The 27,272-nt window shown below is 39.7% G+C and overlaps 1 protein-coding gene across 4 annotated transcripts in view; it reads right to left on the reverse strand.

Annotated features, from left to right (window-relative positions):
- ELMO1 (engulfment and cell motility 1) overlaps window positions 1-27,272 on the reverse strand; it is a 300,321-nt gene that overhangs the window by 205,160 nt on the left and 67,889 nt on the right. For all 4 annotated transcript variants that reach the window (XM_064418260.1, XM_064418282.1, XM_064418276.1 and 1 more), the window contains 2 exons: window positions 18,136-18,186; window positions 8,754-8,923 (listed from right to left, as the gene is read on the reverse strand). In XM_064418260.1, coding sequence (XP_064274330.1) covers window positions 8,754-8,923; window positions 18,136-18,186 — 221 coding nt within the window. The remainder of the gene's footprint in view (window positions 1-8,753; window positions 8,924-18,135; window positions 18,187-27,272) is intronic.

A 27,272-nucleotide genomic window follows, 5' to 3' on the forward strand; every position in this document is an offset into this window, starting at 1 on the left:
CTAAAGCAACACATGCTATTTTCATCTCTCATCAAACCAAAACATAACAGAGAAGGAACTGGCATGAGCAGGAGTTCCTCTCAGATTTACCCACAGACCATGAAAAAGTCACCAAGGAGAAGCCAAGCTGATTCTTCCAGCAAGTCAGCCTGGAAAGAAACTAAGTACAGTCTGCCACCTCCATCAGCTTTCCTCTTTCTATATATACATAACTTTTTTTCTCCAGAGGGCTGACTCTGTGGTAGCAACCAAATAGCTCTGTAGAGCCCTTCTTGGTGAGTTACCAAGGTAGGGTCAAAAATGCTGAAAGCCTTACTGATCTGGACACTGTAATTAACTCAATACTTATATTTATCTTTTTTTCTTTATCTTTTTTTTTTTTTTTCCCTAAAGAAAGTATCCCTCAATTGCACTTGCACAGATGGGAACAAAACCACGGCCAAAAAGCAAATGTTATAAGGACAAATTAAATAGCAATTGTGAAAGGCTGAGACTCTATAGTGGTGAAAGACAAACACAGCGATTTTTACACAGGCAGGAAACTCAAAATAGATGCCAACCTAATGCAAAATAACATGAATGACAACTTACCAGGTTAGATATTTTTCTACCATAATATATTTCCTGTCTGGCCTCAAAGGAACTTTGTGATACACTCCCAAATGAATCCCAAGGAGAAGCAGTGAGCTCTCTTCGGACTTTCGCAAGCACACAGACTTACTACTTGCTCAAATACTGCAGGTTACACCTTGAGCAGCTTCCAGCAGAGACCAGGTTAGCAGGGACCTGACCAGATCAACTCCTATCTATTCATGTGCCAAAACTGCTATACAAGGACTAAAGAACCCCAAATCTAAACCCCAGCTGGAGTAACACACAGTGCACAGGAAGGGCTTGTCTGAACTGGGGGAAAAAACCAAAATGTCCCATTATGGAAGCCAGTGTGGAGCCACTGTAGCTAACGATATCAAGACCTAAAGCAGTCACACCACTTCAGAGGAACAATTGTTTCTATGCCTGTACTGCTTGAACATGAGCAGAATTGTGTAAGAGTACCACTGAGGATAAAAGCTTTTCATGCAGTATGACCCTAGAGAGGGCTACTGTTTCCAAAGGTGAAAGATGCTCACAAAACCCTCCTCCTCTACAGAAACACTGATGGGATGATGGATGAACAACCTGTCAACCACATTAAAGCACCATTTGGCAATTGCTTTTGAGGCAAACACAAGGATAATGCACATCCTAGGTAAAGACAGTGTTAAGAAAAATCCAAGAGTACAAATTTCTGGCTTCTCTTTGTAAAAGGTGTGGCTATGACAAGCATATAACATCTGGGAAACACTTTGACCTGGAATAATCTACAAAATTATTATTACTATTATGTTACACAGCAGCCCTCAGACTCCTCACAGCCACCACAACATCCCACAGCTATAGACAATCCATCAGACAAAACCATCCTGGAAAGTTGCAGAAATGGATATTTTAAACTTTTCCCATTATTTTTCTTGGTTTTGCAAATACTACAGTTTTATCTGGAGTTTAAAAAAATAAAAAACTCGTTTTGCCCACATTCATACTCTAGAGAATATTTGGAAATATAAATCCATTGCTGGAGTTACTCTTTGTATAATATTTTACAAAAGTGGTTGCTAAACAAAACCCAGTAAAACTGTCTCCTCTCCTCATCCCTCTTCCTCTCGACAAGATATCACCATTTAAAAGGGCTAATTTAAATGCTAATATTCCCAAACACTGGCAAAGTAAAAAAATCAAGCCTGGAGAAATCACATTTAGGATGGGGGGACCAGCAACTCTCCCTCTCTTCCCTCCAAAATATGATCTTTGACAGTTCCACCTTCAGATGACCTTGAGATTAGCTCAGTTGGTTAAAGCCCAGTGTTAATAACTGTGGGTTCAATCCCTATAGGGGCCATTCACTCAAGATCTGGACTCGATGATCCTTCTGGGTCCCTTCCAAGTGAGACGATTCTATGATTTTATCTGAAGCCCACAGTGTGTGCTTTGCATATGTAAAAGATGTAAGAAAAATTGTACTTGTGTGTGCTGAGAGGGAGGGTGTAATCCAAGCCTGAAGACTGATGGGGAAACAAACCCAAAATAGAACAAGCAAGAAAAAAGTAAACCAACAAAAAAAGCCACTCCAGAAAAAAATCCTACTCCACCTTCATTCTTTATGGAAACTGCACTGAAAGATGGAGCTGAAGCCCTTTCTCATTCTCCTGCCGTTACCATCTCTACAGTGGTATAGTAGGATAACCTGATTTTATACACTCTTTTGGATTTCTCCTCATAGACAATAATCACCCTCTCCCGACATTACAGAAGCACTAAGAAATGAAGATTACGTAAAACCCCTGTTGGACAAGAATTGATTTTGGCAGCAATGCCAGATTAAGTAATCTATGCTTCCAGGTGAAGCTTCACAGGAATAGCTGAGCCTGTTTAAAACCCTGTGCTGTCAAAAATACAAATGAATTTCCTCCCTCCATTGGCTGACTGAGTTTCCGACAGTTTAGCAAATTGAATTGCATCACTGAGAGTCAAATAAGCATTGGAGCTGAACAAGAAAGAGAGCAGGTACTATGCAGCCAGTAGCCAGGAAGGGTGGAAAACAACTACTTTATATAGTGGCAAAAAACTACTAGCTTAGTATTGTTCCTATCTTCTGAAAATTCATTTTCCATTTATCTAGCAAGTTGGGCTTTCACAGCTGCTTTCTGGGGCAATGCTGTGAGCTCAATCAGGGAACTAAACTGGGTTAAGGAATATTGTATTAAAAATAGCTTCTACTGTCACTTTTCATAACCTACACCAGTCTCCCAGTCCAGCCTGGTAGAAATAGTAGTGGTGTAACTCTCCAGATGAAGCCGGACAGGAACAAGTTACTGTGAGCAAGGACACCTTAAACGTTTTGACTGCACTGCTGAAATACTCATCAGACTAGGATGGAAAAAACCACCAGCAGGTATTTGAGCAACTGTCCCAAAAAGTGTGCTAAAGTGGGAATAGCTCCAAATCAATCTTTCTTCAGTTTTCCACTGGGCTGGTATACAGTATTATCTCTGTAAGACAAGCCAAGAGCTAGAATTTCACTGGACAATGCAATTTGTCCTTAAAGCATGCACAATTGATCTCTCAGAGACTTCCAGCTGTACAGCAGCCAACCCTGCAACTGCATGTGCTCAATAGAAGGCTCCTCTTAGTCAACACACAAAACCCATACAAATATACATTTATTTAGAATCTTACGTGAACTTGGTCTAGCTGCATTTATTATTTCCAATAGGAAGACGGCAAAATTTAACTAAAATTAAAAGCAAGGTGCTTTTTTCTCCAATCTGCATACTAAGCAATTACAACTGTCTTATAACTATCTGCTGACCAGGCTATCTGCTACCTTGTCTTAGCAGCACCAACTTGCATGTTCCTGTGCCATGGCTGTATGACAATAAAGCTGCTCAGCACAGCCTCATCGATGAAGCAGATGTCTGAAGAACAATCTTCTCAACAGAAGCATAAACAATTCTGTTCTGGTTACTGTCAAGAAGCTAGGCTTAGCATAGTGTCGCCTTTTTTTTTTTTTTTTTCCTGGCAGAAACTGTGTGTTATTTAAGCCAAATGGCAAGTCATAGACATCAGGATAATGCTAATTTAAAAAATGCTGAAAATTCTGCATAGACCTTCCCCCTTTCCCTCCCATGAGATCACCCTTCTTATTATTACTAGCAATAACAAAAATAAATATAGAATCCTTTTATAAACCCTTTGGTCTTTCAATATTTACAGCATGTGAACTACATTTTCTTTTTCTTGCTTTATAAGGCATTATGAGGAATTTTTTTCCTTCTAAGGAAGGCTGAGAGTCTATTCCTGTCACACAACTATTCTGATATATCAAGTAAAAAACCCCACAACTTTAACAGTCTTCTGCTACATCAGAAGGGCTATCTGTACAGACATGATTTTCTGAAACACAGGTTCTAGGCTCGACTACAGAAGACAGCTCTGAATGAGAGAACTATGTTATCACAGCTGAGGTAGCAAGAAGACATAACTCCTTCTTCCACCTTGGTTCCTGAACATATTTTTTATCAGTCATTAGGATACCTAGGACTCAGCAGCATTGCTCATTTTCTGCCCCATTTTAGGGCATTGCACTCTGAGGGGGAGTAGAAGCAGCTTCCTCTTTAGACAGTCTGTACACCCCAGCAGAGGGACTGCACAGTCAGCTCCTCTTAACTAGGCAGGGACTGGGTTCTGAAAAAAAGTTTAGCATTAGGAGTGCTGTAGAAATCACTTTCTGAAAAGTCTCAGAAAAGAAAAATAGCTGCCTGTACACATCCACCCCACTCTTTGGTGATACAAACACACAGTCTGAGAAATGATTGGACACCATGGATAATTATAGAATGGAATCAGCATTTTTTTGTTCTTCATGACTTGTCTTGCAGTCTTTTCTATAATTTATAGGTCACCCAAACCATAAAAACAAACATAAAACTATCTTTTTTTTTTCCCCTTTTTCAGTTAATAAGACTCGTAGCAGTGCTGTGGAAGCAAGAATGAGCCTGAAGGAAAAACAACCAACAAGATCAAGATACATGTGGACAGTTTCTGAGGCATTGCATCTCTGCTGATATAAATATATTCATATTGACAAGGTGCACTCTCAGATTCACTAGGGCCCATGAATGCTACCACCAACCCCAACAGCTTTCTGCTTGCACCCACCATGCCCACAGTTCTCTATTCTCTAACACACTCTAATTTTCTTCAATATTCAGGAATATAACATGGAAAACTACCTAGGAAGCACTGCTATTTCTTGTCAACTTTTTATACTACGACTTTTTTCATCATCTGCGAAATTAAACAGAAGTAACTAGAAATCCAGGGAATTACATTCTCTTACTCTGGTCACTGTACTTTAATAGTCATCAACTTCACTGAAATAATGAATAAGTAGCACAATAAACAAAGCCAACTATAAATAAAATATAGGACTCTTCCTCAGTGAAAGTTATATAAAAAGATGCAATCTTGTTTTCCAGAGACTACCCACTAAAACTTAATTACACACTCAAATTATAACTTAAGAGCTGCCTCTAACATGAAATCCATGTGAAAAGAAAACCTCAGAGCAACTTTGCACTGAGCGCGATGGCACTTCAAATGAGCACTGCTTGGCCCCTTGGGGAAAACAGAGAATAAAACTTGAATTAACAAAATTCATTGATTTCTAGCACAGCTGCAGCACACCATGAACAGAAGCTCCACTCATCCTGGGCTTACAGATGTAGGGCTGTTCCCAGCTGCATCAACCCAGGGCAGTTGGCACAGCACACAGAGGGGATCCCTGCAGAACACCAGCAGTCACCACCCCATGGAGTATGTCCCATTTCTGCTCTCCCAGAGTCTCAGGGCCAGTCTCCAGGGTGCAATACAAGAGCAGAGACAGCCAGCACCCTCACAGTGTTTCACAGCACATCTGCTCTCAGGTCGTGGTTCAGTGACACACCTAGGGTCTATTGCCACAAAAAAGGGCCTTTTCTGCATCCACTCATGACCAGTTCCTCTCTTGTTTCTTCAAGTCCCTAACTGAGCAGAAAACTAATTTTAGAGAGTTGGTTTTCTAACAGGATCATATACTTTGCAAAAAGTTAACAGGCTGGTTTGGCTTTGTGAAGCACACAGACACTGGAACTAACTCCTGGGGAAAAAAGCAGGACTGTGCTGAAGAACGGAAATGGGAGAAGGTGGGAGGGAGCTGGACCGTCTCTCAGCAGCACCAAAACATTAGGTTTGTCTCAGCTGTATGGGTGACTCATAGCCCCATTCAAACAAGGCTGGCTTTACAGGAGTAGCACCAAGGTGGCTAAGATAACTCCATAGTGAGGATATACCTTAAATGCATCGTTATAAAATACGTTGTCTTCTAAAACTGGGCTACGAAAGAAGTTTCTGCTCCAGTGCAAAATTTCTGGCTCCTCATTCCTCCTATAATACCTGCCCCCTGCCCTTTATAATGCTAGTTTAATTGTTTGTGTAGATTCACCTGTGTACACTGAGAGCAGTGTAGGTTCACCTATGGACACAGAGAAAAGCTTTATGTTCTGAAGCATTTTGGTGACCTTCTCAGCCACACAGCCTACAAGACCACATTGCTGAGGGTGCTGAGCCCAGGTTGGGAGCAATGACAAGGAGGCCTTCAATTTGATTTATCTTTCAGAGAGCATCTTGTGTGAGACCTCTTATTAACAGTAGTGCAGAGAGTTCAAGCAAAAACAAGAACAGACCATAAGAGGACAACTGACTGATTCCAGCTGCCTTTCTTTGACAGCTTAGGACACTGAATGAAAAAAAAAGTTTCCTTTCTTTTGAGGAAGTAGTTTTTCTGTTTGCTTAGTGTGCTGACACAGCAGTGAATGACAGACCCTGATGTGAGGGAACAGATTCAGTACCTTGAAGTGAGATGAGAAAGGAAAGCAGAAGCACCATGGCAGGCTTAGGCTGCTGTGCCTCTGTATGTTTGCTCCTTTCAACAAATCCCAAGTTCTGTTAAATATGCACTCATCAGCCAGTGATGTACAGCATAAAAGCAGAAAGGAATGTACAGCATAGCACAGATGTCCCTGCTTTACAACTCCCTTTGCAAAACCAGACTTGGAAAAACCCGACCTGCTCACACCCTCAGGAGCTGAAGAATGTCTAGGCTGCTGAACATGAAAGACTGCAGTGAGTGCTAAGAGCTCATCAACACGTGAAACTGCTGGAAACTCTTATAGTCTGAGTCTTTGTGCAATACCCAAACTCAAGAGTATTTCTCCCCACAGACAGAAATACTGACAAATACATTAGACAGGTAGATCGATCAATGTATGCTTGATGACACCCTACATCAGCTAAAAAGAAAAAAATTAAATCCCTCAAAATGCAGCCACTTACAAAAATAAAATGAAATAATAAAAAAGAAAAAGGCAGTGAACTCTGCTCACATGTCCAGTTTACAAACCTGCTCTGTGGTTTGAAAACTTATACCTTTGGTCAGGACGTATTACAGGGTATAATTTGCTAGACAGTTCTTTCAACAGCAGTGTTACCTTTAGTAGTTTCCCTCCCAAATAGTTATTTTTAATCCAGACCAGTTTGCTACAGCTTGGGTCATCCCACAGCTACAAACAGTAGTACAAACACATCTGAAGGGTGAGGAGGGCACTTGCTTTAGTCTTAGTGCAGCTAAAGGAAAAGATTATAAAAAATGAGAATGTTCCCTGTCTGTTTCAACAGAAAATAACATGCTTTCATTTAAATACCTTCTGCAGTGAAGTAAGTTAAACCATTAAACCTAAATAACATCACAACAAAGTAAACCACAAGGGTAGTGACTGCTAATTTTCCTGTATTCTTCACAGGCATATGTGAGCCTGTCCATTTAGAATACCTTTCATTAGTACAGTAACAGCATACATGTGTTTATAATAACTTAAACTTGTCTTCACTTTTAAACTTAATTTGGTCCATAAACAACAAATACCACATGAATAATACACAAGTTGAAAAATTTGGTAACTAGAAGCATTTCATTTTAAAGTGGCATAACATGTGATATATGCCACAGATCACACCACCACAAAAATTAAAGACTATAACCCCAAAATGCTGAAGATTAAACCACAAGCATTTGGAAATCTAGTATATAGCTGTAGTTAGAAAACATGGATTCAGAGTTCCATAAACCATTATCCACACAATGGGCAGTGATCTGGGAGAGATTGTTTTTACTCTGCTCAATCTATGGACTACAGGATTCTGAAAAGCAGTTAATTTTTCTGTGGAAAATACACAGTATATCTTGTACAAGAGCCTCAGATACCATTTGTGTTCCACTTTCAAAACCACTTACTACTTTTTCTTTACTTCCTAATACTATTTACCTCCTTGAAGCCAAGGGAACACAAGCACATTTGTGAGGGGATTTGAACTGATTTCAGTTTTCTTTCTCTCAGGAGATGGTGTGAGTATTGTTGACTTCTTCCTGTGTAGTAGAGCTTGACACTGAGTGCAAACCTCTTACTTGAAATCAAATGCTTACTGTTAGAGCATCATTTAATAGTGCAGCAATCCAGTTGATACTTTTCTGCTGCATACTCCACACTAAGCCAATGGACATTTACTGAGGTTTTGGTCCTGAGTTTCACCAATGATGAAATTTGGTACAGCATTCTGGTAAAGAATGAGTGTATTTTAGAGGTCAGCTTTCATTTTTATGTCAAAAACCTGACTGGTGTTAGAAAAATCCCATTCAAAATCAAAACAATAAAAAATGTAAATTTAGTAAAGAATTTTTTACATTTGGGTTTTACCACACATGTTCTCAGTAACATGAAATTTAAAACACAGCTTTTAAGTGATATCACTTAAATATCAGTCCTTAAATATAATTTCAATGGCTTATTGAAATTCCAGTGAATAAGAAGAAACTAGGACCTCAGTTTCCCCAGCCTTTATTGCATAGGCGATACCCGTGACTTCCAACTTGGCTCATCCGCATTCCTGACCAGCCCATTGTTAGGGGAAATTAAAAAAAAAAACCCAGTATCTCATTGATAATTAATATAATATCCTACAAGTCTAGACCTCTTGAGATATTTAATTTCTCAACTCAGAAAGAGAGCATGAAATCACCCCACATGGAAGGAACGCCAGAGTTTAAGCAGAATACTCACTCTGTGCCACTTTCAACCATTTGCGTTAGGAGGGAAATGCCATCCAGGTTTATAAATTCTTGAGCAAACGTAACATCCCGTGAGTAGTTGGCTAAGTCTTTCAGTGCTTCTAACTTTGCATCCATACTAGAAGACTGGATCCTCTCATGGAGCTGCTGCGCATTTTGAGCCTGTGAGAGAAACAAAACATACAAAACAAAAGCAACAAAACAGCTTTCATTACAATGAAAATCATGAGTAAAATGTCAGTGTAAGCAGGAACAATGGCCATGTTTAATATTAATAATATTTAACTTCCATGCTCAGAAAAGATTAAGTAGCTCAAATGCAAATTACTTTTGTAAAATTATATTACTCGTGCATTACTCCATTATTACCTATAATTATTTGGACTCTTGCAGAATCATTAGCTGAGCAATGGGTAGATGTCCCATTGTCTCAGGCAAAATGTGAGCATCACAAATAACAGCCTTTGGCTTGAAGAACTTATGTGTCACATCAATAAAGAAGAAATGAAAATAAAACAAACTGCATCAGACAATCTCAGTAAAATAACAGTGGCATTTCTTTTCCTGTCAACGCTTACTCAGGTTACACACTTCTCATCACCTTCAGCAGCAAAGACCACATACTGTCCTAGCCATGTTACATCAAGAGAGACCAACTTCAGACCTTCTGCTCCTTCCTCCCTCTCTTCTTTTGTTCACAGTCAGTTCAAACACTCATATACCCTTTTAACAAGGCGTGAAGAATAATTACTTCCCACATAACACTATGATATTATCTGTCATACATCTTTTTGCGTATTCAATATCCTCATGTTATGCCATTCTGGCCATTAATGTTTCAAATAGAGGATGACTTAGTGAAATTCAAAATGGACACTGATGATAAAAAGCTAAAGAAATACTTAAATAATGCATATTAAATTTCCTCTCTCTTTAGCCGTACAAATACTTTAAAATACATCTCACGTTTTCAATTTGATTCTTTTACTTACCTGAACAGAATATCCAAAAGCTTCAGTTAATAGCTAGCTAGGTCATACTTTTCTCAGAAAAATAATCCTCCTCCCTATGTATAGGGATATTTGCAAAATTTTGTATCCTAAAATTCATTTCTTACCTGCACCCAAGGAAAGGTGAATGAGAGGCTATGTGTCATTAGGGAAACAAATTAAACATAAATTCTGTTGAGAGTTATTTTCTCTGAGATGATGTTTATTCTTTCTCAGCTGGAGAAGGAATAGAGAAGAAAGGGCTCTGCTGACAGACAATTCCTTTTCTGTTCAAGTAATGAATGTACTCTTCACAGAGATGGTCATCTCTGAAGATAAAGATTCTGAGAAAGCAGTCATTTTTAGTGCAAGTGAACATTTAAATAAGGTGCCCAGAAAAATAGCCAGCATAGTGTTGTTACAGATTCAGCTGCCTAGCTACATAATTTTGATTGCTACAAAAATATGAATAAATTAAATGTCCCAGTCTCCTCTAGTATCAGCAACATTGGTTACTTCTTGTTTTTACAATGGGTGTGGTAAATGCATGGTCTCCAGTCAGCATTTGACCAGAAGAAATGCAGTACAGAGTGTGTATGTGGGAGAAATGCCTTCTAGTTAGTGTGGCTGTGGTTAAAATAGTATTGAAAAGAAATAGAATATCTTTAGTCCTGAGCTTTTTTTATGCTTTAAGTATAGGGTGATGCAGCCATAGCAGTTCCATTATCTACAAAAAGGCAGAATCCTGTCATCCAAAAGATCTTTCTGCCACTGAAGGTTACGTTCTCTATCAATAGATTTGAGTTGTAATGGGGAAACAATAGTTTATACAGTCTCTCTGTAATGGCAATGGCTGTCCAAATGGAAACTAAAAGACTATTGTCTCAAACTTAAGCATGTGATTAGGTAAAACCTTTGCTGAAGCCCATGGAATAAGTAAAAATAGATACCAGTTACTTTCAGCTTCCATGATAACTACTGAATACTTCCCACAGCCCTTTCCTTTCATCAGAGGGGGTGAAAAAAGCTTTGCTAAAGTACTCTTCTATAATCAGCTACAAAAAATCACCACTATTATAACATGAACCAGAAGTTCAACAGCCAACTCCTACCTTATCCAAGTATGTCCTTCATGGAGCCATTTCTAATGCTAAACTCCCCACTATAAGGAAGACTCAGAGATGCGAAATATCCCCAAAACATTACTGTTTCACTGAATACATGCAATATCTGAATTCTTGCCCACCTCAGGAAAGAAACACTATGGAAAAACTTTAATATTGTCATGGCAGCTGCACTCCCCAAACTTTGGAAATGATTGCTCAGTTTTAACCTTAAACCTATTAAATCTGTGCATGTGGCTTTTTCTAACCTCACATACCTCTTGAAAGTTACTACTTCCACTATCTGCCCACTGAAGGAAGTTCTACTAAACTGGAAGTTCTTCCAGCTTTCCATGGGAACCTAGTCCTCTAAATGCTCCTGGATTCAGTGAAAATGGAACAAATAGGAAAGGTGAACAAAACAACAGGTTCACAGTTACCGAGCAGCTCTCCTGAGCTGCTGTACCAAGAAGTCGGAGTGGGCAAACCTTGGGCAGCAGAGCTGTGGCCAAACAGATGGAGACTGTAATTGCCTGTGTATCACAATAGCAAGCAAGAAAAACATGTAAGCAGAGCCAGGAGAACATCCTCCTCCAAATCCCTTTCACAACACACTGTGCTGTGTAAACAACACTTAGTCTTCAGATGTATTGACAACAGATTATTTATGGTCAGGTTCAGCCTTCCTCTTGAGGAGAGAGTCCTGCCCCCAGCAGGAACAGCTGGGGCTGGTGAACTGCTGCTGTCAGCCAGTCAGACTTCCATGACACATGTATCCACACCATGGAAAGAGCTAACCCTCCCTCTCACCAGACCCAAGAACACCAGGACACAGATGTACATCAGCAGCTCACCAACACTGCACAACACCAGCATGAGCAGCACCAGCCTATCAGCTGAGATATGTTAATCCTCTTTCCTCTGCAGTCAGTGAGAGCTTTGAAATTCACCAGACTAAAACCAAAATATTATCTTAAATAAGAGACAGCTTGGAACCCTCTACAGAGCACAAAAATCCACGCTACAAAAGTGGTTCAGACATACTTCAAGCACATAAAAGAGTGCTTACTAACATCATAGGCTTTATCTGACTATGCCAAGGTTCCATCAGCAAAGTTGACACACACTTGCAGTTTTCTTACATTAAACAAGTTTTGCAAGACACTGCATCCAATAAACCTTGCTCCTTCTACTCCCAGATGAGAAAAGAACAGACAAATGGCAGAGGAGATCTTGACTAAGGGGGTAAACATATATTTGTCTCAGCAAGACTGCTGGCACATGTCTCACAGGCAACATGGACAAAAGTCATATTGTGTGTTATCATCCCAAATGCCTGACATGTGAAAAAATTGCCTTGGTTAACACCATGCAGTTCTCATAAGCCTTCTAATTCTTGTTGCCATAGCAGTTGTACATGCTTATGCAATGTACAGCTCATTTATGACTGCATTAAAAAATGAAACCCGGATGAAATATGCTCCAAGTGCTTACCAGGGAGCTATTTTAATGATTTGCAAGCCATCGGTGGATGGACAGAAAGCACAGCTCATTAAAGCAGTAGCAGAGCTGGCTGCCATGTCTGCATTCTTACTGAAATATCATTCAGGTAGGAGTAAATATATTTATATAAACCTTTGCAACTGAGAATCATTAGCGGGAATTAACAGAAATATGGCTGCTCAAGGAAATGAAAGGCACAATTAACTGCTCTCCTCTTTAGAAAGGAAGGAAGGAAGATGGGAAGTTTGGAAAACGTGTGCTGTGGAAGTCCCAGCATTTCAAAAGGCTGCCAAGTGGCATAAGCTGCATATCTAGTCTTAAATGACTTGCTCCAAGGACATCCAAAAAGGTTGCCCTTAGGGAATAGCAATGCTTAAAAGGAGCAGCTTGATGAGATTGTCAGCTTAAACAGAAAACTAATGACCTAAATCCAGGATGTGACTTTCTTAGAGACTCAAATAGTCATTTGGAGGTTAAGAATCCCAAGATCATCCTAACAAGGGATTCTACTGATCAAACTATTATTTCTTTGCCAATGAATACTTTGTGCAAAAACTTTGAAAGCAACGTATTAACCCGACATGCATAGGGCTTCTGCACAGAATACAAAATATAGCAAGTAAGGACAAGAGGGAAGACACAGATGCAACCACTATCAAACATGAATGTGCCATGGAGGAAAGTTGAACCAATGATTTAAATTGTTGGCTTTCCATTATGTAATCAGTTGTCTTCTTTATCCTTTACAAAAAGCAAATAAAATAAGAGTATTGTTATCTACCCTGTAGATTAAGTGACATCAGTCAATATGTTCCTAGAAAAAGAGCTTTGAGACCAAGAGTAACTACCAAATATAGATTTTGTCTTTACCAAACACATGCATTTCTGTAGTTTAATTTAAATCATTCAGTGTTGAAACACCATGGTGGCTTAAAGTGCTGTCTTTTCCTGGATTGTTATTGCCATTTCACCTACAACTGCATATATGTCGGAGAGGAATGGAGGTGTGCATACATTACATAACCATCATTTTACACATACGCATTCAGCAGACCCACCAAGGTTGACTAGCATCTGATGCCACATAAGCAAAGAGAATATATTTTAATCAATACATACATTAATGGTTAACATTTTTTGCATGAGCTCTGAAGCACAGTTTTGTACCTCTGAAGCCCTTTACAGATGTGATACACAAGAGGTCCTGTGGAAACATTACAGGCAATTAAGGAGGCAGAAACAGGGAAATGGTTATCTCTAGAGTCTTGCACTAAATCAATGACAAAAGCATTACAGATGCATAGCCAAATGTATTACATAAATATGACTTAAAATAAGGCATCTGCAATCACTAGCCACTTCTCAATGCTTTATAAGCATTTTTTCTTCTATCTGCATTTGAAACAATCTCTTCCACTTACTATTTAAAATGTGCCTTTTGAAACCTGAAAACATCAGATTAAACCTTTCTATATGAAAAGACAAACCCCAACTCCACTTCTCAAATCTACTATTTGAGCAGAAAAATATAAAAGTGGCTAATTGACCCCATGGTCAGTGCTTGTGGTATAAGTTTTATTTAGCAACTAATTTACCATTACATGATAAATATAATCACAATTACAGGTTAGAACTGCAAACAGTTATGCATTTACAGAACTTCAAATACATGTTCAAGCAACTGTAGATCAAAAATTCTAAACTAGATCCTCAAAATTTTACTTTGAGGATTCAGAAGTATAAGCAGAAATAGGTTAAAAAAAATCTTTATCCTTCCTAGCCTCTTTAGATGACATATAAAGAACATGTCCCTCATATCTGTAGAAGCATTCAGACAAAATACTGTGATGACTATCGTTGAACACCTTTTTTTACATGATTGTTTGTTTTACACATGCTAATACTCTGCCTACAAAAAAAAATGACAGGTTTGAGAACTCAACTGATCTCTGACCTGGGGATCAAAAAAAAAAAAACCAAAACCATGACAAAACAAATTAACAGGCCCCACAAATACCACATCAGAAAAACTCCCTTTACCAAGGTTTTAAGGTATGTACCTCATAAGCAAGGCATTTTTTTAAGTGCCCAAGAAGCTGCTTTTAATAAACAGTAAGTGCTCAAGTAATCAGTTCTGTTTGAAAACCATTAAATTAAATAAACTACACTAGTCCCTTCAACTTAATTTTCCCAGTATTTTAGCATCTTTTTAAAATGATTAGTCATTTGAAAAAGGATTTGCAGGATCTGATCGAAGGAATCCTGCAGTTTCACACACTAAAAGATTGGACTTTGCTTGCTGCATTGCAGGACACAAAAGTCCTTTCGGATCAGCCTCACACTCGGGAGCAATTACAGCTCATTTATACACCTACCCACCATGCAACGGAATATGGTTATCACAAAAGAGACAGTAGCAATACAGCATTTCAATTGTCACATACGTTCAAATACAAAGAAATGTTGCATAAGAAACTCTTCATTCGTCCCTTCAAAAATGCAAATGGACAAAGGGGGAAAACAGGTCACGGAAAACTGCAAAAACACACAATAGCCCAAAGAATTGGTAAGAAAGATGATAGGAGAGGTTAAAATAAATAAGAAAGATGATATAGGAACAAAGATAATATGGGAGAAATCCAATCTGCACTCAAGTTACCTAGGAAACAGAGTGTCTGTGTGGTGAGCAGTTTATGGAGGAAAAAAATAGCATTGTTTAGGAAAAAAACAGTCTTTCAGAGAATCTCACAAACTTAGCAAACAGACCTATGGAAACAAAGAAGCAGTTCAAATTCCCACCAGGCCTAATGACTGGCGTTTGCAAACTTTTAACTCAAAGAAATTTAAAATAGGCACATTGTAAATCTCTCAAGGCAAGCATTTATAATGGATTTAGCAGCACACCATAACTGCAGTTCTGCCCTTGCAGTATTAACAATGGTTTTCAGATAAAGGTCCCTGTATAGGCACACAAAATAATCTAAATTCAAGATTAAAAAAGAGAAAGTATTTAACATTTATATTCACGGAGTTAGATTTCAAATCCGCATTTTAAAAAAGTCAGCCCAAAAATGCTAGTTTACTATTTCTAGATAAAACTATCTTTCTTTCCTCTTTTTAATCTTTAAGAATAGTGACTCTGGGTACATGAGCAATAAATAATTTGAGGCTAATGACAGCAAAACTCAAAAAGATTGCATATCATCCTTCTCACCCAGTTTTCTATTACTTAGGCCATGCAACCCTAAAGGATACATCCAGACTACTGGCTGTCATGGTTATAAGCTGCATAAAAATTAAGGACTAGAAAAGCATTTTAAGCTCATGCAGCCTTCAGAATAGGTCAACAAAACTCCTCTCAACTCTTCAAGGAAAAAAATTTCTTCAAAAGGCTTGTAAAGTTCAGGAGAATCCTTTTTTTTTTTTCCCCACAACAGCCAGGAAGTAGGCAGCTCAGACCTCCCTGAAACTACAGGGACACATCCCAGAAAGTGCATAATCCCTATGTGGCTTCTCTTCATTTCTCTCAATCTTTTTCTCCTTTCCTAAATAATCTGCCTTTTCATAAAGGTTTTTTTTTTTTTTAATATGATTTTGGTTTTTTGGGGCAAGAGAAAAGACAGTTTCAGCTTTATCCTGTTGTAGGATAGAAAACAGAGGGGGTGGGGGGGAATTCAGAATCTTAATGTTTTCACATGATGAGAAAAACATTTCTCACCCAGCACTAACAGCTAGGAAAGCATCTTTCCCATTTTGTAGGAGTGTATCATGCGGCCTGTTCTTCACATTATCTCTTCCAGCTACAGTTGCTCTCATACAGGAAGTGGAAATGGAAACAGATTGCCTGTTAACCTGTTAGCTTTTCAGGGTAAACGACAACCATTGTGTGGGTCACCAGTTTAAAAACCACAACTTGGAGGCCTTTATCTACTTTAGGTACTGAGATGATGAACAGTTTGACAGTACTTTAAAAAGCAAAGAGACTAGAGTGAGAAGACATGCAGAACTTCAATTTTTACCTATTTAAAGAATAAAAATATTTGCTAATCTGACAAAAACCGATCTGTTCCTCCTTCCAAGATACCTCTCTGATTCTGGGAAAAGTTAACACAAAATTTTAAAACATCAGGAAGTAGGAAAATAAGCACTGGTTCAGACATAAATATCACTACTGGAGAATAGAGAGTAGATCAGCCTTCTGTCTTAAAACAGGATGGCTGAGTCACTCATAACTGCAGGCCAGTGCCAGAGCAGTCCATAATTTGTTAGGTAACAGGCAATATCTCAATATCCGAAGGACTCCTGACTTGATTAACTGACCCCAAGGCAAATCCCCAAAGAAACAGAACAAGCATATGATAGTCCTAGAATGATAGGTGGGTTCAAAGCCCAACCTTCCTGACCACTGGTAGTAACAAAAAGCGTTGTATGTCCAAGATTTGTCTTTTGTGTTTGTAGGTCCCATTTCCAGTTGCACAAGTGATCATAAAGCCAGCCAGCCATCTCCACAGATCAGCCACAGCACAGCCTCTCTTCACGTGAGGTTTCACGGTGCAGCTGGTTGTGGATTTTGAGATGGGAGAATTCCATGAGTTGTTCCTATGCAGTTAGTCCATGTTGTGGTTACACCAAAGCATGATGCGCTGCATTTGGACTGCATTGGTTCTTGATGAAGCACAGATCCTGTTCTGACTTCAAGAGATCCCTCCCAAGTCTGGGCAGTACTGGAGGGGATATTTGTTATGAAGAAGTCACAAAGGTTAGAAGGAGATGGTGCTGGGGCTGCCTCTTTCTGAGAAATTTCCATCAAAAGGGGCTTATTCTATCAGAAAGGGTTTTCCCATGCACAAGGGTGTTTTGGTGATATATGCCAAGAAGCTATGGAATCACACAGATTGTGACAGAGTTATGGTCTTAAACTGCTGTTTTTTTGGGAGTTTTTTTATGTCTATAAAGCTTTGAATATAATGACCATTGAAAAACACTATGAAGGCTAATGGAAACCTGTTGTCTTTGCCCAGTTGGCTGCTGAGAAGTGCTTCCTGTAGAGAAGCTACTGGGTGGCAGATTTTGAGCATAAGAATGCTTCAAATCTGCAGAGGCTAGAACACCGTCATGAAGAGGTAAACCATTTTAATGGCACACTAACTACATTTGTCAGCAAGGAAATTGGATTGCTGCTGCCTTAGACATACATCTTCCAGGACTAATAGTGGTTTTCAGCATGTGGCAGCAGCACTGCTCAACTCAGCAGGAAAACAAGCCATTACAGGGCAACCAGCAACTCTGCCAAGCTGGCAAAGAGATGTTGAAGGGGGGAAAAAAAGCCAACAACAAAGAAACCCCAGTAAAATCTCAACATTACAGTTGTTACTCACTCAACACAAAACCAGAGATCAGGAAAGCTCTGACCTGAGCCACCCAGCAGAGCTCTCCATGATTCAAATCCCTGACCTTCCTCCTGGCTTCCTGGTTTTGAGTTGTGGGGCAGAAAAAGAGCAACTTGAGGGAGACTGCAATGTCAGCAGTGAAGTAGGGATATCTTGTATGTGAAAACTGTTGCCAGTGGAAGTGAGACACAAAAACCCACCCAATTCTGCCAACAGGATCACCAAATGTCACTCAGAGTTATTCGTCCTGCCTCCATAACTCATAACCTTTGCTCCTAGAGGATTGTGGGATACAATGGATAAAGCTTAAATGTACACACACTAGTTCACAGTGATTTACTAATTGAATTTTCACTTTGAAGGAAGAGAAGAAAAGAACACTGACTCACCGGAGATGTTGTTAATCGAAGGATGGCTCCATTTTTTATTTCGTTACGATTCTGAAAGAGAAAAACCAAAGGTTTTACTTAAGACTCACACACGTAAAAAGATGCATTGAAACATGCATTGAGCAGAATGTAATGCTAAACCAGCAACAGTGCTTTCCCTGTCTGCATGCAAAAGCTTCCCCCTTTCAGATGTAAGCATCTATTTTCCTCATTTCAACAAATAGGTTGAATTCACATGACACTTAACCAGCCTGAACTCTTTCGAGAATGACTTCATGTTTTTCAAAGTTTAGCTTCCACTGGCAACTTCTAAATATTTTTTTGAAATATACTGTCCATGGTGTCTGGCTCTGGTATTGCACATACTTGAGGAGTTTGTAAGTTTGCTGAAACCTGTCATTAAGCATCTGCAGGATTTAGAATTCATCCCACTGGCTCTTTATTTTCTATAACAAGAACACGCTGACTTAAACCACTGGAACCTACCCACTGAGCTCTGCCACCACGACTTTGCATTTTTCCTTAAAGTGAAAAAAGCATCACTGTTAGCAGAGTAAAGTTCAAACATGCCATAAGTCCTTCTCCTTGCCCAGCTGTCAGAAAGAGAGGGCATTTAACAATTTCTTTTGGTTAAGCTCACACAGCCATGGCGTAAGCTATGGTGTACACTTACAGCATCCTTAAAACCCTGTGGTCAAAGCCCACGTGCAAAGCTTCCCCTCTTTCAACAACTACCTCCTATTCACCACAGGGTAGGAGAATAAAGTACCTACAGCACTGAACACGCTGACAGGCATTGACTGTGTGCAGCACAATGCACAGTCACAATGCCAGTCATGGTTCAGCAGTTGTTCATGAGCTGACACTCTAATCTGTCAGAGGAATTGGAGGAATCCCTAACAGTTTGAGAGAGAAGAGCTAATTTTGTACTGAAGACCACATTGCAGGCTTTCTGCAGACTGGTGTTTAGCCAAGAAAAAAATATGAAGGTGTATTTCTCCTCTGTCAGTTTTTCCCAAATTTATTTCATCTTTCTTGTTCCCATTCTGATACATCTCAAATCCAAAATGCTAAAAACCAGATAAATCTTGCCTGAAACCAGGTCAAGTAGTCCCAAAATAAAACTCCAGTACATTGTCTCATTCTTGGTATCCAAGTCATCTGTGGGATTGGTTCTAGCTACCTCAAAGATCACTCTCCACCCACAAAGACTTCTTCACTCTAACTGAAATAAATGAAGTGCCAGACAACACAGGGGCTACAAGAGAGAAGCTTTCTTACAGCATCTTTGCCTGCATATGCAGCGACTCTTCTCAGCCCTCAGCAGTCTCCTCCTGCCAGAACAGCCTCAGGGAGGCCAGCCAGGCTCCACTCAACACAGGGGCAAAGAAGGGTGAGCAGCTAAATACTGGGTGACTTCCCACAGCACTAACAAAGTGCCAGATTTCCTCCACTTGTAGTGGAGCAGCACCAGACCCAGCCACATTCCATCATGTCTAAGGAATCTGTGTGAAGTGGCCATAGTGCATTTATGTGGTTTAATCTCAATCAGTGCTGAAACAAACTCACTTCACAAACAGTTGTGGTTGCTAAAACTGCTACCACCTCCTGGATTCGTGGGGCTGAATAAAAGTAATTGCTTTGGGACAGACAATTAGCATAGGCTATATCTACCTCTATCAGCAGCTTAGACTAAGCTACTGGACTTTAGCTGCATTAGGACAGAGTTTTTGAATGTACATATACACAATGTTCCAGTTTTACTTGGAAGGCAGCAAATCACAGCATGCAACAATATGAAAACCAGGAAACCAACAAGATTTAAACAACTTGAACTGCAGAAGTTAATCACATGCAGAAGTTAAAGTTCACTGACATATTTATAAAAACAATGGAGATTATAAGTAGACCGTTCTCAAACATAAATAAGAGAACACAGAGAGGCTTATTTTTTTAGGTAGCAAAAATTTAGGCTTAGTTTCTCATGTTTCCTGCTGCAATTAACATGAACTACCAAGTCAGATATACAAATGAAGTAGTGGTTTGTTTGTGACAAGTTAAGTCACTTCTCTGGGCCTCAATAAGCATCTCTGCAAATACTTAGTCCACTGCAAATGAGAGGTACTGGGCATTGCACAAGCATGGTGATCTTCAGAGACATGAGGAGGAACAGAGGAAACAAGAGGAACACACAGAATAATTAAAAGTATCACTGGATATTTTCTTTGGAGTCTTTCTGTTTAACAATGAAGATGAATCTAAAATGCCAAAGCTTTCAGATTCAAAGGTGTAATGCTTGTCAGAGCCCACAACACATAAGCCCATGGACCTTTCATCATGTCTGGCTCAGAGCAAGGTGTCTACGTCTGCCCTATACTGTAAATTCAATCACTGTATCACAACAGAAAGAGCTCATCTTCAACTCCTAGTTTAGAAAAAGGCTTAAGGAAAACTGCCCGTGCCTTATCTCTGAAAGTATTCAAAGCATAAAGTCTCTAGCACAGCAAGCTAACCAAAATTTGAAAAAGGTTAGCAGTTACCCAATTAAAAAAATATAATTTTGTTTATCCATTCTAAATATTGGCTTAATCACATACCAGGAAACAGCATGTAAGAGTACAATTAAACCAAGAGGGTTTCCTACATTAACTGCGTGATGCAGTAGTCAGCACGCCAGTTAATTTTAATTGCAACATTTACACACAGTTAATCCTCTTAGTATTAAGGATAGAATCCTGTGGATTTCTTTTCCAGGATAACAGAACATCATTACAGTAGCCCAGCTTTGGCAGTCATACTTAAACGCATCATTGCTATTCAGGACAGAACTCACCCCCACCTACAGTAGACAAATAAAAAATAATAAAAAAAAAGACAAGAACAGGGCAAAACAAAAAAAAAATCTTCCAAGCTATTCCTGACCTGTTTCTTAAGCATATATTAAGTTGGTAGATATTTATCATGGTGTTGGTCTGTATTAGAAAAGCTTAATCCTGAGCGGTGAAGGAACTAGTGAAATGGTACTATCCAAAATGTCCCCAAAAAAACTCCATAAAAAGAAAATAGATCTGTTATAAATATTATCCAGGACAAAGACAGCAGTTATATCAAGGACAAATAAGTCCCTTCTACAATATTTTATCTAGCAAGATATATTATATCACAAGACAATTTTTTTACTAATGGAGTAGGTAGTATTTCCAAGATGATATTTCAATCAGACTACTTTCATGAAGACACACAAAGAACATAACACAGCAGGAAGTAGGGGACACCTGGAAAGTTCATCGTGCATTCAGATTTTAGGACCTTCTGCCTTCTAACTTCACCAGCTGCAGCAACATGAACCTAAATGACCACAAATGCTTCAGAAGGCAGGAGAAGCAAGGAAGTAGAGGCAGTGGGGTAGCCCTGTATGTCAGAGAGTTTTCCATTCTCAGAAAAGTAAGGAGGGGGCTCAGCAGAACTGCTGTCCTGGAATTTGGGAGGGGAGATTTGTGCCTGTTTAGGAGCCTGGTTGACAGAATCCATAATCCATCAGGAAGCAGTCCTGAGGGTCAAAGGCTGGACATCCTGCATGAAGAAAGTCTTAAAAGCACAGAAGCAGGCAAATGCAAGACAAGCAGTGGAAAACACCAGCCTGGCTGCAAGATGGAAAAGCAGTGGGAAACACAAACCTTTGGCTGGAAATAAGGAAAAATAAGAGAGATTACAATTAGCTTTGGAAGAAGGGGCAACACATTCAGGAGGGCTACTGGGGTGCTGTGAGGTTGGGCAGGGAGAAGAATAGAAGGGTCAAAGCTCAACTAGAACTTAACCTGGGGAACTACAGGCCTGTCAGTCTGACCTCAGTGCCAGGGAAAGTCACAGAACAGATCACCTTGAGTGACATCATGAGGCACATACAGGACAACCAGATGATCAGGCTCAACCAGAAGGGGTTTATGAAAGGCAAGTCCTGCTTGACCAACCAGGTCTCCTATGCAAAAGTGATCTGCTCAGTGGATGAGGGAAAGGCTGTGGTTGTTTTTCACCTGGACTTTAGTAAGCCCTTTGACACTGTCTCCCACAGCATTCTCCTGGAGAAATTGGCTGCTCATGGCTTGGACAAGTGCACTTCTGGGTAAAAAACTGGCTTGATTGCCAATCCCAAAGGGTGGTGAGGAATGGAGTTACATCCAGCTGGTTATATCTAGCAGCTGGTCACCAGTGGTGGGCCCCAGAGCTCAGCAAGACAGAGGTCAGTCTCTTTTAAGTAACAATCAAAAGGATAAGAGGAAATGGCCTCAGGTTGCACCAGGGGTGTTTTAGATTGGATGGTAGGAAAAATTCTTCACAGAAAAGGGTTGCCGAGCACTGGAACAGGCTGCTCAGGGAAGTGGTTGAGTCACTGTCCCTGGAAGCATTTAAAAGATGTGGCACTTGGGGACACAATTTAGTGGTGGACTTGGCAGCACTGAATTAATGGTTGGACTTCATTATCTTAGAAGATCTTTCCAACCTAAACAATTCTACGTTTCTGTGACCATCTGCCAGCAGATTCTGCAGTTTCTCAAAGCTCTGCTTTCCTATGCCACTACTTTGCCTAAAACACATGCAGGAGACTTGCACCTAGAAAGCAGGCCTCGAGCATTAGCAGAGTCCACCAAACCATACAGAGGGATGAAGGTAAGCAAATTCACTTAAAAAAAATCCTGTCAAAACAGTGAAGCTGTTTATTCAGAGCTTAGCTGCAGTGACACTGGAAAATTTATGAGGTAAAATAGGTTATTTTGCTACACATTTGTTTTATCATTTTAATGATCTGTTATACCCAGCAAAATGCCTCAAGATTCAGGTCACTCTAACTGGTTGAAATGGAATGTTTTCTTAACATATTTGAGGAAGACCCAGAAGCATTTGTTCCCATGGTTATAGCTCACTCAGCCTGTTCTTTAACCTTGACCAAACAGCTTTCTTCAGACTTCTCTAATCACACTAGACAATAACAGCCAAAAAATCTAAAAGTCTTCTTGTGTTTATTACTGTTTCCATACTGCTGTTATTTTGTTGCACCTTCCTCCAAATGGACATAGCAACAGAAAATTAGAGCTGTGAAATACACTTTAAGTTTATGACTCCATTTCATTTCCACAAGGATGAGTTTGTGCAAGTTGTAGATGAGGACAAAATGATACAAATATTAGAGTTATAGAGTTCATTACCAAGTTAACAGCTCAGGAAAGAGAAACAAAGTTCTTGCTGGCAGATCTCCCTTAAAGCACAGATTCAGCATGGTACAGGATCCAGTAAACACCAGGAGTCATCAGAGGTGGCACCAGGAACAGGACACAGTGTGTCAATGCCACAACACAGGAACTCCATGTACCCACATACAGGGCACCGAGCACAGCTTTGATCTTCACATCTTAGGAAGGGCACAGTAGTTTCTGAGAAAATGCAGAGAAAGGCAAGTGTCCAATGGGCTTCAGCAGCTGCCTCAAGAGGTGGGGTCTCCTCAGTTTGGAGGGACAAAGGATGCAGGAAAGAATATAGTGGACAACCAGAATGCAGAACTGTTTTTATGAAACCCTCCAGTATGAGAACTTAGGGGCACTTGATGTAATATGTAGGGGGTCAGTTTAAAGCAGATAGAGCTCTTCATTCACAAGGCAGTAAACTCTTCAAGCTTGCTGTCAGAGGTTATGAAAATAGGCTGTATCAGCAGGTTCAAGAAGAGATGAAAGAATGGCATCAACTTTTTGCAGGATATTAAATAGACTAAGTGTAGGTGCAGCCTCCAACATTTGTAGTACCACAAATGCAAATACTGAGGAAGCATAAAGAGACTGAAAATAATCATCAGATCACTACCCTGAACATCATTTGCTACTGCTAGAGCTGTAGCAGTAGCTACGAGATGAGATTTCATTTGGCTGACTTGGTAGGGAATTTCTTAAGTTTATTTTTAGTCACCAAAATGTTTAATAAGATGTAAGCTAAGTGATACAGATAATTACCAACATTGTACTACTTGCCATGACAGAACTGTACTGTTTTAGAAGAAATACTGATGCAATCAATCTAGTGATAAAATTTCTTTTCTGGGAAGTTATTGAAAAGAAGGGACAATGTCTTCTGGTTTTTCCTGTTATAATTCAATTATAACATTTTCCTTTAAAAAAAATTAGTTTGTCTGAAGATCCAAAAAAGAGGATGTTTTCTGTGTGCTGTTTGTCTGTCTCTATTCAAGGATTACAGAAGCTGGTAAATAAACCAAGTCAGACCAAGTGGTGCAGTTTCAGGCTGTACATTAGCCAGTGCAATTCTACAGCCTACAAGAGGCACAATTCTGCACACATCCTTCCAGTGCATGGGCCCCCAACACTTCCCTTACATCAGATCTATCACCACACAGCAGCACAGACAACAACCTGACCTTAAAAGGTTAACACTTCCTCTCCCCTTCATTCACAAAAAGGAGGAAAAGAAAAAGTATTCCAGAGTATTGTTTTCTCAGATCCATGACTTGAACAAACCATCCAGCAGCAGTCGCTAGGATATTAGTGAAGCAAAGAGAAAGAAGAAACAGAGTAGAAAAAGAATGCTCAACTACCTATTTCTCCAGAAACCCACAGAAATACCAACTTGACTGCCACTTAAACCACACCCTAAGAAAAAGACCAAACTTTGCATGATTTACCCATCTGCAAGAGGAGTGATCTACAAGGACATCATTACCAGGCACCACTTGTTCTGCAGAGCAGCAGTGGTATTACACTTCGGGCAGACATCCTTCTGACACATTGAAAGAAGTTACACACAAGTTATTTTTAACCTGGATCAGTTCCCCAATTCAAGCAACCACACAGACACACAGCACAGTTGTACCAGCAACAGGGAAGGGGTGGGCCCAAGACAAGCAGCCCTATCGTCCTCTGATAAGTTCCAACAGAAGAGCTGCACCCTGAAAAATAAACATCAGGAAATGACTGACTTAGCTGTGCTCATGCTATTATTAGTAAGATGATGTGGAGAAATCAGAACAGGGCTGGTATGGATACAAAAAAACCCAAAACAAAAACCCACCAAACCTAAGTAAGGATTATCAAATTGAAGTCGGGTCCTTAGCACAGGTTACCCACCATATTCACTCATACCAGCACTGAGGGTCAGCACAGCAGCAGTGGCTTCTTAAGCAGATGCTTAGAGACTAAGTGAATACTGAGACTGTGGCTCACAGTGTGGCTCACTTTTGCCAAATCAAAGCACAGTTGCCCAGATTGCTACCATAGGGTCTTGCTTTTCAACATCTTGCTCATCCTTACTACTGTTATATGTGGCACAGACAGTTGTTATCAGTTAACAAGAGAACTAAAGCAGATGAAAATGTTATCATTTTGGGGGTTTCCTGGTTTGCACAGTAGAAGACAGGAATAAGCAGTATAGTATAAGCAGGAAAAGCGGGCCAGCTCATTTTGCAAGCACCACATTTGGAGCCACAACACTGAGACTTGTTTAAGGGAAAGCCTGTAGGTGTTGTGCTTCTCTCGGACATACACCCCACTCCTACACCCTTCCTGTGCCCTTCTCTCACTCCCAGGACTGCAGGTAAAACATCCCTTTTCCATTTTTGACTACAGTTGGAGCTTGACAAAATTTTTTTCTAAGTCAGCTTAAGACAGTTCCAGAAACAATTGAGGGACAGCTCACAGCTGTTAAAAAAAACAAAGTTCTGTTCTTCTTCCTACCTTTCCTTTACTTCTTTCTTGTGTACAGGCTATTCCTGGACATGATTCAAAAGTTCTGCCTCATCCCTGCATCAGATCAAGCAGCCTTTTTGCTAAGCAAATTCAATGAATTAAAGTGGCACAAAATGATCCCCTCCTTGCCACCACCTTCAAAAATTGTCAAAAAACCCCCCAAAATGCAAAAAAAGAAAGGCAAATGAAAAAAAAAAACCAAAAAACAACAAACAAACAAAAAAAAGCCAAACCAAAAATATTAAGTGGCAGGATCTTCAGGGGAAGGGGAGAGGAATTCAGAACCATCCTCTTTCAGTGCCGACCTGTTATGTCTGTTCAGTGCACTTTGGTAAACCACCCATTCAAATAGGTTGTTCTTTAAGCGTAAAGATGAATTAGAGTATTTTTCTGTTGGTCAAATCTTACTGAACTGTTTGCCATCAGCTGAACCCAAACAGTTGTACTGTGTCCCTGGTGTGCCAAACCTATCTTCAACTGCTCCAACTGAAAGCTGAACATTTTCAGAGCCTTTCTTCTCTAGTGATTAATTATGAGTCAAAGTTACAAACTTAATTCAGGAAAATATGTACAGATTTTTTTTTAAAACCATCCCACTTGACCCATCTCATCAGCCTTGATATGGAACTAAGGAACTAAACAGAAGATCACCATAACAATTATTTTAATAGGAAGCAAGGAGAAGAATTAAGCTGTTTATGCTGGGGCCAGAAAGTATAATAGGTGGACAGGACATAATTATTTTCTTTAGAAAATTTAGTATAGACCAGAAGTTCTACAAAAGGAGTCCTAAGAGAACTAAAAGAAGGATAACCATTACCAACTGTTCTTGAAATCAGCCTGAATGAAGGAGGACTGAAAGTGATTTAGTATACGGATACTGAAGTTTTACTTCTGTTCACTTAAAAAATATGCTAGTGTTCTCCAAGACTTTACTGGAGTCTACAGGGCAGTGTTACCAGCATCCATCAAGCAGGCAGGAGCACGGCCACTCAGATACCATGTGCTGCCCTTACTTTATGGAATTTCTGCAGGACTGTGCAGATGCCCCAAAACAGTAAGAAATTTGTGAATATGTGGGAAATACCACATTTTATAAGTGGCAGAGAAAAGGGAAAGCCAGGCATGGTTTGATCCAGGCCAAACCTACGATCTGTCATTTATGTAGCACTGTTAGTAAAAGTATTATCAGTAGTGATGCAAAATGGAAAATGAAACAGCTCTCTTAACACACTTCTCCAGTTCCCATTCCTCATGCTACTTTTCATTCTCAGTTACTTAAAAGCACCAAGTCCTTCAGTAAATCAGGAACCTTCATTATTAAGAATGTTTTCTTACAACTCACTGAAATTCAATTAATCAGTGAAAACAGATGAATATGAATAACGTAAAAAC

Source organism: Passer domesticus, chromosome 1 (assembly GCF_036417665.1).
Source record: "Passer domesticus isolate bPasDom1 chromosome 1, bPasDom1.hap1, whole genome shotgun sequence".
NCBI lineage: Eukaryota > Metazoa > Chordata > Aves > Passeriformes > Passeridae > Passer > Passer domesticus.